The sequence below is a fragment of the Drosophila persimilis genome, unplaced genomic scaffold, assembly GCF_003286085.1.
Source record: "Drosophila persimilis strain 14011-0111.01,24,50 unplaced genomic scaffold, DperRS2 tig00000606-arrow-arrow-pilon, whole genome shotgun sequence".
Classification (NCBI taxonomy): domain Eukaryota; kingdom Metazoa; phylum Arthropoda; class Insecta; order Diptera; family Drosophilidae; genus Drosophila; species Drosophila persimilis.
Genome location: NW_020825324.1, coordinates 1,734,455 through 1,749,654, shown reverse-complemented (window position 1 = coordinate 1,749,654; position 15,200 = coordinate 1,734,455). Strand labels below are relative to the sequence as shown.

At 46.5% G+C, this 15,200-nt stretch overlaps 2 protein-coding genes across 2 annotated transcripts in view; both read right to left on the bottom strand.

The window, feature by feature from the left end:
* Positions 1-229: 229 nt before the first annotated feature.
* On the bottom strand, positions 230-2,300 carry LOC6597278 (glycine receptor subunit alpha-4). The gene is made up of 4 exons (XM_002022529.2): positions 2,287-2,300; positions 1,745-2,175; positions 1,166-1,672; positions 230-1,092 (listed from the first exon to the last, which is right to left on the bottom strand). The coding sequence occupies exons 2-4, from the start codon at positions 2,169-2,171 to the stop codon at positions 392-394; spliced, it is 1,635 nt and encodes a 544-aa protein (XP_002022565.1). The 5' UTR covers positions 2,172-2,175; positions 2,287-2,300; the 3' UTR covers positions 230-391.
* A 2,308-nt stretch (positions 2,301-4,608) lies between these two features.
* The window catches only part of LOC6597277, a 42,535-nt gene continuing 31,943 nt past the window's right edge, over positions 4,609-15,200 (bottom strand). The window contains exons 4-7 of the mRNA XM_026990750.1: positions 13,591-14,158; positions 13,227-13,516; positions 4,737-5,753; positions 4,609-4,675 (exon numbers count right to left, since the gene is read on the bottom strand). Of these exons, the coding sequence (XP_026846551.1) occupies positions 4,798-5,753; positions 13,227-13,516; positions 13,591-14,158 (1,814 nt within the window). The 3' untranslated portion in view covers positions 4,609-4,675; positions 4,737-4,797. The remainder of the gene's footprint in view (positions 4,676-4,736; positions 5,754-13,226; positions 13,517-13,590; positions 14,159-15,200) is intronic.

Below are 15,200 nucleotides of genomic sequence, written 5' to 3'. Positions count from 1 at the left end.
GTTATTGTTTCGCTGTATGTGTGTGTATGTGGGTGAAAAGAAAAAAAATGAATATCATATATTTTGTGATATAGTGGTGCTGCTCTAACACACATGATTTTGTATAGTGTCGGCCTTGTCTCAATAACGCCCCAGAGACCTGTTTCCACTCGTTTCCCAACACTCCAAGCGAATGCGCAACAGCTGGGCGCGCAGTTTGAACTGTTTAAAATATATTTTAGGTTAGCAATAAGAAGCGATTATACAAAATATATTGATATAAACAAGGCACAAGGAAGCACAAATATAAAGTATTTTAAGTACACAAACACTTGAAAAGTACATAAAAAAAAACAAAAATGTTATGGAACAAACAGAACTTTTAGAATAAATTTAAAATAGATTTAAACCATCAAATGCAGTAGACAAATGTCCAGAAGAACATGTTGAACACCAGGAAGGCCACAGGGAATACCAAACGAGCACGACTATCGATCCACATGGCAATCTCCTGAGATGTCAGCGTTGTCCATCCAGTAAAATCCATCTCCTCCGCTCCAGCGCCCATGCCAACCCCCTCGGATCGATTGTTGTTGTACATCTGAGAGTTGGCCGTTTCGCTGACGGCGGCCGCTGACTGCCCCGGTGCAAGGCCTCCACCTAGTGGTGGTCCAGCAAAGGCGCTCTCCACAAAGGATATATCCAATTTCTGGCCAGAGGCGCTCATTGCCTGTCCGCTGGTCTTCCGCTTCTCGCTTTTAAAGCCTTCCCGCATTTGGCCCAACACCTGACCCTCTGTGATCGTGGTGATGGGTAAATTTACGGTCAGATAGTTGTTGAAGCCAGCCCCGGCCAGCGAACTGGTGTCCGGCTGGCGCGCCATTCCCGAGAAGGAGCGGGACCGGGCGTGACTGCGGCGACGCAGTAGATGGGGCGACAGAGTAGACTTAAGAATGTGCTTGCTGTTGAGTTTCTTGACGGGCACATTCTGCTTGCGGCGCCAGATGGTGTTCACAAAAGCAAACTCCACCATGCTACCGAAAATAAAGATAGTGCAGCCGAGGAACCACACCTCCGAAACCTTGATGTAGCTCACTTTGGGTAGCGTTTTGCCTGTCAACGAATAGAACAATGGTATCAGATGAGATTCCTCTTGGGGCAGGAACAGCCCCGTCAATGAGCTCACCCTGCGCCGAGGCCAGCGTTATGAAGGTCAGCATGGTGCTTGTTCCAAGCGTTATCCTTGGCGGAGCCTGATCCGCCTGCAGCCAGAAGGACACCCATGATATGGCCACAATCAGCATCGAGGGAAAGAAGTAGTCCATCAAGTAGAAGCCCACCACGCGCGTCAGGTGGACGGTGAAGCTAAGCGAGCTGTAGTTACCGGCAAAGGCGCCATGCCGCAAATCACTGAGATCCGCATTGATCACCGTCTCGTTAGACCAGGAGCGCTGCAGCAGAAACTCGGTAAGGTGCAAGGCCGGATCGTAGGTGATGGGTCGCTTCTGCTCCCAGTGGAGTACCAGCTCCGAGGTATTGTACATCCAACTCTCGAGCACAGTAGAGCAGTCCTGCTCGTCAAAGGGGAACTTCTTCAGGTTCAGCCAGCAGTAGAGCGTGGCCTTGATGCGGTTCGAGACGATGACAGTCCCGTCCGGCGAAATGGAAGTGAGAATATCCTTCTCCGTGGTGCCTTAAGTTCGAGAGAGGATTAATTGTATTAATTGCCCAATAAATGGGCGATATGCACATGCAGCCTACCCACCCAGAATGCTGGAGTCACGCTCGTTGGCCAAAAAGATGTGCGGCATCCAGAGAGAGTCGCGCAGCTGCTGCTCCCCCAGGATGGGCTGCCGCCGCTTGGGGCTGACGTTACGAAAGTTCAGGCGCGGGTCCAGGTAGCGCAACTGCAGCAGGGCGTAGATCTTGAACTGCAGATCGTGGGCCTCCAGGTTCTGCATGAAGTAGATGTAGGCTCGCATGTAGACGTCCACCGGGAGGCGTGTGCCCGTCTCAGTGTAGGTGATGGGCCGCTCCAGACGGTCGTATCGGCAGCCGTGCGTTAGGCGGTCCAGTAGCTGTGTCTGCGACAGGCTGTCGCCGTCGGCCAGCGTGGGGCAGTCTTCGTCGAAGGCACTATGTCCGCCCTGCAGGCAACTGATCAAAATGGAAATAATCAGCGACCAGTTCATGGCGCTGCAACAATTAAACGAACAACAAGTGTGAAAAAGCCACGCTAAAAATTAATTCAACTTTAACGGTTAATTTAATATGGCTGCCAATCAAGTGTTGACTAGCGTACAATACCTATTGCGAAGATGGGAGGAAAATAAAATGAAAAATTACTTTGCTTCCAATAGGTAATATTTACTAAAATTTAAAAATTAATAGTCTGCCAATTTAATAATATTGGTAATTTTGTGTTACTGTTAAGTCCTCAGTGATGCGCCTAACAGCCCAATAAATTCATAAGAGAGCTGTTGCGCCCACGTAGAAATTGCATCGATTCGTTTCAGTAGTGAATAACAGAAACATGTTAGATTGATGTAACAACTAAAGGTACATATGTATGTCTATGTATTCAGAACTCTTGAAGATGATAACAGAGAGTATAACAGAAGCAATTATATCGTTACAGTACTGAATAACATAATCTTGTTAGGTTGCTGTAAGGATAAACAGTCGAAAATCTGTTCTTAACAGCATGCGCATAACAGCACCATCCTAAACGCACCTTACAGCACTATGCTTGCAACGAAGTAGTTTCGCGACCAATTCAAACACGGCTGCACTTAACGCTTTTTATTGAGTTTATTTTGCTGCTGCAGTTGTCACAAATATACATTTACTTAAACATTTACAAAGTTTTTCAAGTTTTCTGTTTTTTGTTTTCCTTTTCTGTATGACTTGGTTTACTATAATTTCTGTTGTAGTTTTTAAACGTTTATTTTTATTTAAATTTATGAATTTGAATCCACTGATAATATGTATGCATAGTTTACTTAATTTCTTTACTTTACTTTCATTTGGGTTTCTGCTTATTGCAATTACAAAAAAAAATCATCCATTTACCCATAGATATAACTATTATATATATACATATATGTATATATATATATTTTGTATATTTATATCATTTATTTAGTACATTTATTTATTTAATTTTACTAAGCTTGAGTTACGTATAAAATATGTGTGTGGGCCTTTTGTTTTTTTTTTTGTCGATAAGGTATATGTATATGTATGGGTTCTGTTCTGGATATTGCATATGTGTAATTGTGTGTTTCTGCTTACGAGTACATACATACATACATATAAAAGACGAATTTCTCTATTAATCATACCTATATATTTATATACTATATTTAATTGCAGTTGGAAATGTTTGGGGAAAGCTTTCACCAGAGCGAAGATTGAATGAGAAAGAAGGAGAGAGGGCGAGAGGGTGCTTTCTCTCCATCTCTGTTGCTCGGCTCTGCTTTTTGGGGTGATGGGATTGTTTTGAGCACTGGCCAAACCACCAGACAGCAGCCTTGATTTGTGCCGGATCCCACTGATAGACGCTTGACACTTCTTACTTTTCAATCAACAATGGAATCTATTCGGTCAAACTTCTGTTCTTTAAGATAGAGGTTCGAGTAATAAGTAATTTGAAGCACTTAACCACCTACTATATGCTTCTGCCATTCACATATCAGATCAAATCAGTGCACAGATCAGATTTGCATATCGTTTGGATCGTTTAACAATATCAACACTCGTTCAGTATCAACTTTCCATGAAAATGATATTTTCTTGTAATGCATAATATTGATATTTGAATACCCAAGGATAAGCTTAGATCGGGATCGGGGCAATCATGATCTGAACCACTGAGAGAGCACCTCTGGCCAAATCCTATTGTATCTGATTTTGTATTTACTTGTAGTATAACGTTTATCTTAATTCTTATTGGTTTTTGGGTTTTGTTTTTGCCTGGGCCTTTTTGCAGTGCCCCTAACATTGACTAGTTCTTTTTTGTATTTTTGTATTTTTTTAGTATCATCTGCTTAGGAGCTATGGAAATGTATCTTCCTTCGACCCAATGCCTATATACAATACATTGATAGTTCTGCTTATGATCTATGATCTCCGCTGTTCCAGCGGTAGATGCCAATTACACGGGGGAAATTCCTTATAAATTTAGACATACAAACATCCAAAAAAAACAAAAAAATAGTCCAACACACATTTTACATTCGACATCGACATTCTCTCAACCCAGGGACTATGTCTAAGACTATGTCTAGGGACCTGTGTCTCGCGCTCTCTCTAAAATACTGAATTTTCGTCTAATACTTTCTTTCGTTGGCTTTGCGGCCTTGGGATCGCTAGATCTAGATCCTATCCACCTGCGTCTCTTGCAGCTCAATCTCCGTCTCCTCGGTGAGGGTGTACACGCCCGAGGCGGCCGCCTGTGATGTTGTGGGTGTATTGAGGACATCCAGCAGCGGGCTGTTCAGTGAGGAGTAGCCCAGGGCCGAGTCGCTGCCATGGGCGATGCAGCTGTTGCTGGGCGTGGTCACCTCGCAGGAGGTCACCGTGGGCGTGTAGGCGGGGGCAGGGGCCAATCGTGGGGCCCCGTTCGGGTCCATGGTCAGGATGGGTACCAGCTCGTGATTAACATAGTCCTTCAGCACTAGCGATGTGGGTGTGTCTGAAAGAAAACGAAAGGATCGACCCAGATCTATTTGGAATCTAAGACTGTGGCCACTCACCTGTTACCAGGGTCTCTTCGGTGGGATTGCGCTGATAGAGATGCGCCCGTCTCTCGTAATGTCAGGAGGAGGCCGGGACATAGTACTGGCCAGCATCATCGGGTCCCAGGTCCATCATGGAGCCACCGGAGCCAGCGCCAGCGACGATTACAGGTCCGCCTGGGGGCAAGCCGGTGCTAGAGTTAGCCAAATCGGTTTTCTTGAAGTCGACAACAATGCGAATGCGATGGACAATCTCCTCGTGGATGACGTTGAAGCACATGGCCGTGAGGGTCATGCCGGACATGATGTACACCGAACAGAACCAGGTGGTGGTGTTCGACTCCCGCCGCAGTCCCGGCAGCATGTCTCCGAATCCGATGGTAGAGAGGCTCATGAAACAGAAGTAGATGCCATCGACGATGGGCCAATTTTCCAGACGGTACAGCACCGCGGCACCAAACACAATATAGATGATCATCATCGAGAAGCAGAGGAGGATGGGGGCCATGATGCTCAGGCCGTGCATGGAGCCGCGCGACTCGCTGGCGCTCAGCGAGTCAATGTCGTTCGGCAGGGATGTGGGGGGACCGCCAGCAACGCCGCCGCCGCCACCGACACCGCCAACACTAATGCCCGACAGTCCGCCCGAGGAGTTGGACACCGAGGCCACCGTCGCCGGCGGGGCACCGCCCCCAGCGGCCTCTGCCTCCGCCTGCTTCTCGGGCGTGGTATGGTAGACATCCCTCACGTAGTACGGTTCCTGCATTGCCGCCTGCTGCTTGCGTAGCTCCTCCTGCTGCCGCTTCCGCCGCATGCGCCGCTCCTTCTCCGCCATCCGCTTCTCGTCGTAGCAACAGTAGCCGCAGTTCGAGCACAGGCAGCAGCACAGAGCCTTCGAGAACACCTCCCTGGCGATCTTGGCCAGGATGCTGCCGGTGCTGCTCAAATATACCAGGGTCAAGGGAATGCCGAAAAGTGCGTAAACCAAAGTCACGATCCTGCCCAGAGTGGTGCGTGGCGCAATGTTGCCATAGCCTAAAAAAGGGGAAACAAATACAATTAGATGTGTGTTGGGATACTTCTAGTCAAAGTGGTGTGGGTTGTTTCTTGGTAAATAGTTCTGGGAATGGCTAATAGCCGTTTTTCACCGCCATCTGTTATTAGTGGTGATAGTCTCGCCGATAGGCAGAAAAGCGCACAAATAATCGAGTATTCCGACCAGACTCACCCGGTTTTTGCCACCACTAGGCCCGCCTTGTCTCCGGCAAGAGAAAATTAAATCGTTGCAAGTGAACTAACCCGAAACAGTGTCAGAAGCAGGCCAAGGACCAAGCAGCGCCACTAATAGCAACACTAAAGGACAACCTGCGGCAGGACTAAAGCTGACTACAAAGCACAGGCTCGTACAAACTGGCGCCAGAACTGGTTTCCAGGTTCCGGGTTTCGCACTGCACCGTGGACATCTTCGCGCTTAACCTCGAGACCCTCTATTTGGCTGTAAAGATCGTGGACATCTATCTGACCCGCGAAATGACCAACAAGCAGATTCCACAGCTCTTGATCGAGGACGGGGGTCTACAGGTACGACGAACTGGTCGAGATGGAGCGCGAAACGCGGTGCATCATCGACTACATTCTGATTGCTCCGCTGTCCTACGGCCACTGGCATTTGTACGCCCGATGTGCCAAGGTTCACATACGGCTACATACGGGAGCTGTCACTGATGGATTGTGCCACAATTCGGCGTAGCCACAGGCCTGGACCTCGACTCTCGTCCATTGCAGGGGCTTACAGCTGCAGCTGCCCCGCAGAAGGGGGCCAAGTGGCCCTGCAGGGCTCACCTGCTCAGACCGTAGTTGATGACGCGCAGCTTCAAGCTCCATACTGACCATTTCGTCTTGGTGCCGAATAGTCTCCTCCCATGAAACAATGACTGCAGGCAATTAAGAAAGCAGTGGGGGCTCCTCTGCTCCTCAATGTTGATCACATCGCGGAGCAAATAGAGATGGCAAAAAAGGGTTAACAGATTGCTTCAATATCAGTTCACAGTTGAGCTGTGCAGACCCTGCCAGACAGAGCCGAGCGTTTAGAACTGTCCCCAAAAATTCGAATGGGCAGTATTAAAGTCTTGAACCTTTTCATGCTACACATCTCTCGCAGTAAAACTATTCACAAAAAAATTCACAAAGTAGGCTGATAGTTAAGTGAAGCTATTTGTCGTATAAAATCTATAGTTTAGGTTCTATGTGAGAAAATACAAGCTTTAGTATTGTATAATTTGCATTAGCATCGGCATTTTATTCGAAAGAATTTCCCGCTTGCCGATTAAAGCATTCCTATCGCTTTTTACCACACATTCATTAGCCAGAATGTCAATTTGAATGGCTCCCGTGGGAGATGCGACTTATCGACATTACCCAAATGAACCGTAACCCTCTTCGTGCCATCGCCATTGCCATTGCCTCTCCATCTCAATCTTAATTCCTCTCCGGCAAAGGCAATAAAAATTCTTAACAAGCTTAAGGCAGGCAATTCCCTGGAGAGGGGCATGGTTTTAGGTTTGGTTCTCGGAATGTGGGTGGCTCTTGAGCAGGCGGAAGCACACACACTCTCACACACAATCGTCGTTGTCGTCGTCGTCAGGTGTCTGATGCATAAATTTCGAAAATTTCTCAATTTTATTGTTTCCTCTTTTAGACGGGATATTATGTTTTTGCAAAGAAGTAAAAGTGTAGAATGTAGCTGATGTAGGAGCTAAAAATCGTTGATTTCCTTAAGAGACTGGGACTATTTCTTTTTTCAGAATATAATGTTTTTTATAATTCCAGATTTTTTTGATCAAATTAACCAATAAATCCCAGAATCCCTCGTGGGGAATGGCTTCGAGTGATGGCCTTTCGATTATGGGAAATTTAAACAGCGAATGTATTGTGCAGCCAAGGAATCTGCAAGGGTATCAAAAGCTTCGACCCCCGATGGAAGCTGGGCTTATATTTTTGGATATTTGTGTTTATTTATCGGTTTCATTGGGAGTGTCTTTGAGTTTTTTATGGACCAAATGCCGGGTGGCGGGGCGTGACCCCGCCACCGTCTCCACCCCTCAATGAATCGAATCAATCGAAGGCGGTGCGGGAAAATCACATGTGGATAAGACCACACGAGCACACGCCTGGAGGTCCTGTCACTCTCACATCCGGCAGTGGAGAGAGAGAGACCGAGATGGAGAGAACCTGCAGAACATTTTTGGGAACTGTAGCTGAAAGAGGAAGCGGATTTGGTGAGAGACCCTGGTTACCATGTAATTGCGTTGACAGCAAATTTAAATGAAATCCCAGCCCCCCAACACACACACAGCCCCCATGCCCAACCAGCCCCTCAAGTCCTCTCTAAAGAGCCAAAATGTCAATGTGTCACAAAGCAGACGACAGCTCCAGCATCCATTGCCCCCAAGCCCTGTTCCTTCCTCGTCCTTCCCAGCACAGTGATCCATTGTATGATGGGGGGGAATAAATCAAAAGTGGCAAAGATTTTTGGCAACATTTTGCTGATTTATTTGAACCACGGTGCTGGGGAGCCGAAGAGCAGGGAGTGAAGAGGTTGGGTTCCGAGAGGAAGTGTGGCAACAAAAGACCTTCCCCATCCCATCCCATCCCATCCGATCCGATCCCATCCCATCAATGCCGGAGCCAATGCCGATGCCAGCATGGGTGTGGGCTAATAATATTGCCATTGACCCGACTCCGACTCTGGGGGGCTGTGAAATTCAGCTGGCGCACTGTCAATTTGCTTGCCTCTTTGGGAGCAGAGTGTCTGTGGCAGGGTTTGTGTCTGTGTGTGGAACAGCATCTACATATTTTATTGAAAGATATTGAAAGATTTCAATATTGACAGACAGCACAGCACACACACACACACACACACACACACACACACGTATTACGTATGTAGGGGTGTGGCCATGCGTTTTCGGGTTGAATGATTTTCATCGCTCGTCCGGTTTTTTGTGTGTTTGCGTCCGAAGAACCCGCTAATAGCCATCGCTTTGCTACCCCGCCAATACAGAATGTAGGCCAGGATGAGGCATTGCCGTTTTGGGGGCCCATTGCTGTAGGCCAAATGCAGTCCATCGAGTGATTTGTGATTCGATGGCCAGGTCCATTAGGAGCTCGCAAGTGAATTATGTGAATACATATTGAATACATCCACATATATCACTATATCCATAGCGAGCCTTAACATTTATCTGCTTACCTTTTTATTATTATTAAGCTTATATCTCAAAAATGTAAGCCCAAGAAATATACGAATTTGAATGGTGGAATAACTGTGAAACTCATGAAACTTGAATTAAAATTTGTTCAAATACCAATCATTTCATAGTAGCTCCAAACATTGAAGAACTCTCAACGATTTGCAGTATATTTTCAATATAAAAGGGCAGTATTTCTTCAAGTTTTAGCATTTTCAAAAAGCATCATCCACAGATCTCTTAAGGATTGTCAATAGATGGTAGATATTTTTCTTGTAATTTCCTGTATCATTGGGGGTGTCTAAGGATACACTAATTGATACATTCCATAATCTTCTATCTTACGTGCCTAACTATTTATAGTATCTCTACGTTTAAAGCATCTACAGAATGTATTGCGCAGCTTATCGAGCGCACAATCGAGGCGACAATCGGAGCCCAAGTGCTCTGCTATTACCATACTGTGAATCGAATTTCAATGGAAGCCCGGCCCCACATTTGTTCCCATTATGAATATCTGCTTCACACACACAAACAAAGATCAATTGGGGTACCAGCGATAGGAATCTATCGGATGGATGGGCGGGGGAGGGCGCCATCGATCGATTAGGCAAACGTATATAAATCGCACCGAATGCGAGTGTGCGGACAATAACCATGAAGCTAAGCCGATAGGCAAGTGAATTATTTATCGAATATGCGTGCAGGCGAGTAAATACCATTACCACCCCACCTTAAATAAACGCTTCCCCCCACCCCTCTTCCCCCATAAACCACTAGTCCTAATCTGCTTCTCAGTGGGGTCATGGGGGGTCCTCCACCGAGACGGGGAGATTCCTTACTCCTACTCGCACTCGTATCGATATGCCTCCTCGCACACATAACGCCCCCGAATGGCGAACGGCGAAGGGGCATAAAACCGAATCGCCTTGGAGATGCGCAATTGATGATAGTGGATGTGGAAATGGAAATGGGAATGCCCTGTGTGTCTGTATATATATATATATATGTGTGTGTGTGTGTGTGTGAAAATGGAAAATGAAATTTAAAATTATTTTGCAACTAAATTACTTGTCTTATTGCTGTCCAGGGGATTGGCCACGTTCCGGGGGCCCTATTTATTGCATCAGCAGCGTCAGAGGATGCCTATAAATTCGCATTTATGCCCAAGACAATCATAGCAACTCCACGGCTAGAAAATAGTCTGAGCCTGGAGCCTGTCGTTGAGTATGGGACAGGTTGGTACCCTGGTTTCAAGACTGGCCTAGCTTTAGGCTTATGTTTGGGGGCTTTGAAAGGTTTGTTTACTGCAAACATAGTGGAAAACAAATTTCCAGTGCTTCTAAGTTTTCAAAAGAATGATTCTATTAGCCATTGATTGCATTTCAATGAAAATAATTCAAATTTATGCTAGAGTCCAGCATAAACATCGATGGTTGATTCCTCCTCAGGCTCTCTTCTCCCTAAAAATATTCATTCTCCATGAGGAGGTTTTGGTCGAAAGAAGGAGAGATCTATACAACAAATAAAAACATTTTTTTACTCAATGAAGTTCCATGTCATGCAGCAAACCATCACATGCTGTCTATGAACGAGTACAGGGTATTTGGTATCGGATACTGCAGTGAAGTGGCTTAGTGGTCCTTTGGCCAGAAGCTGGACCAATAATCATAATCATATTGTGTTGGGGTGCCTGGTGGCCAGAGAGAGAACAATGAAGCCCCTCGTGGTTGGAAAAATACACAACCCACAGAAAACAATAATAATAATCATAAGCAAGGACAAGGACAAGGACGATGAAAAGGACGAGGACAAGGGCCAGTGCGAGTCGGCAGGAAGGCAGGAAAGCAGGAAAGCAGGAAAGCAGGATGTCATGTTAATACAAATGTCCACCCCAACAGTCTGCTGACTAACGCAATTGCAAACAGCCTTCCCACGCCGCGCCCCCGCCCCGCCCATAGGACTCCCACGCCCTAGACCCATGGCCTAGACCCTATCCGGCGTCCACCGCCTACCATTCCCTATATTTGCCTACATTAGAGCTTTTTTTTATGCTCTCACGGAAAGGAACAGGAACCGAAAAGAGAGAAACAGGAGAAAGAAACGAAGTCCAGATTTACGGAACCCCAACCATAGGATACCCTACCTATACCTAACCTATATATTAAAACCTACAATTTAAAATTATTTCCCGCCAAATAGGAATTTGTATGATAAAATCTACTGTAAACCTTAATAGGTTAATAATAAGGAAATACTAACTATTATGAGATACCAGGCAGAAACGCCACCGACCGAGGGGCACTGCTGCATGACAAACACCACCTATGCTGTAATCTTCTTCATAGATTTATGAAGGGCTCAACTATTAAAAAGTCTTCCCAGTTCAAAGATTTCCCCCAACAGAGCTACTTTATAGGCAGTGAATAAATTTGCATCAACTTCAAAGTATGGAGACTCCCCTTTTTGGAAGCGGAAACTAAACACCAGAAACCCTCTTCCGTTTCGTTCCCAAATACTTGTCCAGATCAAAATGCCCTTAAACAAAAGGAGAGTAAGTGGAAAATGGAAAATGCAGTAGAAAAGTACATAAATGTGGAGGCACAGAGCAGATGAGGAGGCTGTGGTGTGCCAGTGTGGGTAATGATGTGCTCTGGCAATGGACAAGGGGCGGGAGGGTGGTTGGGTGGTGAAAAGTGAAGGTCCTGGAACCTGGAGGACCCTAGTCCTATATTTGCTTTCTGGCCTTTTTCGGGGGCAGCAACTTTTTTGGCCAAGATCAGCACAAAATTTTTGCAAATTTTATTTTATATGATTTTCACAAGTGGAAAGTCGTGTCGATGTATTGTATCTATCTTTACATAGAACATACCCTATGTGTGTGTGTGTGTGTGTGTGTGTGTGTGTGTGTTTATGTGTGCTTATTTGTGTATGAGTGTGTGGGGGTGGGGCTTGGGATTGGGGGTCTAAGCAAATAGCCTCGTTTGTTGTTTTTCTCTATCAATATTTGACTTTCGGCTTGGGGTTTCTTTTTTTTATCTCGGGCCTACAGAATTACCGCTCATATATATGTACATGTGTGAGTAAAAGAGAGAGGGACAATTGATAGAGAGAGATAGATAGGACAGAGAAAAACGCACACGGCAGCATTCGGCAATGGAAGAAGAATGCATATGTATGTATTTTTCCTGGGAAAATGACAACTGGTTACCAGGGCTGGGATGCTAGAAGGGAGCTTAAAAGTTTCCCCCCGAACAAAAGACCCAATATTTAAAATCAGACAAAATCAGGCTACCGTTTTGGGGGCATGTGGAACAATGATACAGGGTCCTGCCAAGAGGTGGGTGTTGTTGCCTCTGACAAAATGCCAATTGAAAAAAATTGATAAAAATCTTCTGTCGATTGAAGTCTTATCGAATTAGTTTTTGTTGTGTTCTTTCTTTGGGGCCAACGAGAAAGGTAGGCAGTCAGGCAGCTTGGGAGCTCGTAATGAAACGAGCTTTGAGCGAGTATCGATTGCATTTTGGATACGAAACGAGCGAAGCAACAAATTGTGGCAATAACTTTTAGAGCATAAAAAAAGAGCCTGGAATTCAGAGTAAGCGAAACGAAAGAGCTCCAAAAACTATTTAGGCCACAGCCTGATAATCGACGGTGCTTGTCTCCACTCGATAAATAATCGTTATGCAGCTATCGATAACGATAAGGCTTGAGGCCGCACCATCAATCCATTAATAAGTGGAGTTTTTTGGGCCCCATCATCATCATCATCAGCCTCTCTCCAGCATCCTCTGCAGTATTCCTTGATGCAACAGTGCGGACTGCCTGCATTCCCTTCATCACAGTGGACTGCATCCCGCAAATGCACTGATGCGATGGTGTCAAAAGGTGTACGCGGGTCATGTCCTCTTGCTATGGCCATAACCCCTATTCCCTAGCCCCTGACCCCTTTCTCTACTCCGTTTTCGGGCCCCGTATATGGCCTTTGGTTCGTTTCGTATCCTGCAACACAAGAGCACCACACTTTGGGGCAGGCACCATTCGCCATTCAAGTAAAACAAATTTCCGTCGGGACGGAACATCAAATTTATGGCCGAGAGCCAGAAACCAGAAGCCAGAGAGGCACAGCCACCCATTGTTTCTATCTCTCTCGTTCTCAGGACGGGGCAAACCCCGCTCGCCGTCTCTCCCCCCTCCACTGTCGCTGTCTGTCTGTGTGCAAGCAGAAGGCCATCCATGGTGGCCATGTGGCACTTACCAATTGTGGTCAAAACGGTCAGCGAATACAAAAACGCTTTGGCAAAATTCCACTCGTGCGGAGGGCCACCAGTGCCGCCGGGAACCACTCCTCCGCCTGCGGCACGATGATGATAAAAGTGGGTGTGAAGTAGAACGGCTTCCGTGGCTGGATTGTTGCCGCTGCCGGAGGCGCCACCGGCCCCGACGCCTGCGTTGGCCATATCCTCGTGTGATAATTGCAGCATAACATCCTCGTTCAGTCTCTTGATTAATTGGTCCTGAAACTTGGCTATTTCCAGTGCTGCCAATCTGTACGGGCGAACAGAGGCAGAGAGTGAGAATGTGCCAAAAGGAAAAGAGGGAAAGCTGCTACTGCGACTTACTTTGTCCAGTTCTCCTTGTAGAGTATATTGAGCGATACGGTTATGTCCCAGATATTCTCAATGGTCCGCTGCCTCACATCGTAAGTATCCGGCGAGATTCCCAGTCCGAGTCCGAGTCCAAACTGCGGCATTCCTCCAGCATTCTCCTGCATTTCTGCCTCGTCTGCCACATCCACGCCATAAACAAAGTCATTCGATGATGCTCCCTGTGGGGCCATGCCATAGGAGGAGGTACCACCGCCATGTCCTGGCAGCAATCCCTGGGCGGCAGCCACTGCTGCCGCCACCGTGTCATTGTCCACAGTGTGTTGTCCTGGTCGATGATGTCGTTGTCCTGCCTGCTGCTGCTGCTGCTGCTGTTTCTGCAACTTCTGTTTCTGCTGCTGCTGGTGGTGCATCTGCGGCGACCTTTGCTGGTGTGGCGACTGCTGCTGCTGCTGATAAATGCCATTCCCTATAGCACTGCCAGTCCCAATCCCCGCAAGATTACGCTTGGTGCTTGCCAGTGTGTGCTGCTGATGCAGCAGCGCCGAGTCCTCGTTCTCGATGGTTAGAAATATGAAGGAGCCTGCAACGAAAAGGAAGGAAGCCAAAAACATTAGCATCATCATCATCTTTATCACAAATGCAGCATCATGGTCTGTCCCTGCCCCTGCCCCTGCCCTCTCCATTCTCTTCAGGCTTCGGGCGGCAACAAAAAATATGAGCAACGGCATCTCATTAGTTTCTGTTATGGATACCCTATCCAAGGCCCGAAAGGAGAGCAAGGGACGGGCGTCTGCGTAGTCTCTGAGGTGTTCTTCGGTTACTGATTGGAACACACTTCTGCTCCTTAAACAGGGGCACTCTCTTCGAGATTTTTATCAGCAAAGAGATGCTTGATATTCGCCAAAATGAATATTAGAAAATATAGATTTAAGATTATGCGGCCCGGCCTTGTTGCCTGTTCCGTTGATGATGTTTATTCTTCTAAAGAGGTTATTGCATGCAATGCACAGGAGGAATAATCTTTATGAATCGGAGCCCCCAAAGATGCCAAAAAATGGCTGGAATGGCATAGAAGTAGTGGAGTAAGCGAGTGGCTTAGTGGTTGACGAGTAGACAAGTGTCACAGGATATTTATAAGAGTTCGAAGAAACTAAAGGTACAGCTGAAGTAAACGTTGTCGGACCTAATCGTACGCCTCACTCACTCATTCATTGTCTGTCTGTGTGTGTGTGTGTGTGGGTGGGTGTGTGGCACGCCTCTTCAGGGCAGGGGATGGTGGGTGGGTGGGTTAGGGGTCTAGGTCTATCATGGGTGACATGGGTTCCCCCAGTATCCCCAATCGATGCTCGATTCCTGTCCTTTGGGGGTCCTTTCGTGTTGATTCTTGTCACTCATTTAATGTTAATGCATCGCCAACTAAAAAACACATTCATACATCATTCACACAGAGATTCACACTGATTCACACACACACACACAGACACACACACAGATGTGGCACACATTTTGTCAAGTTTTTTTTTTGTTTAGAAAAGTTTTTCCTGCTCAAACATTTGAGGAAAGTTTGCGCCTGAAAATGATGTCGGATGTAGGGGCGATGTATGCTGAATGATGACTCCTGA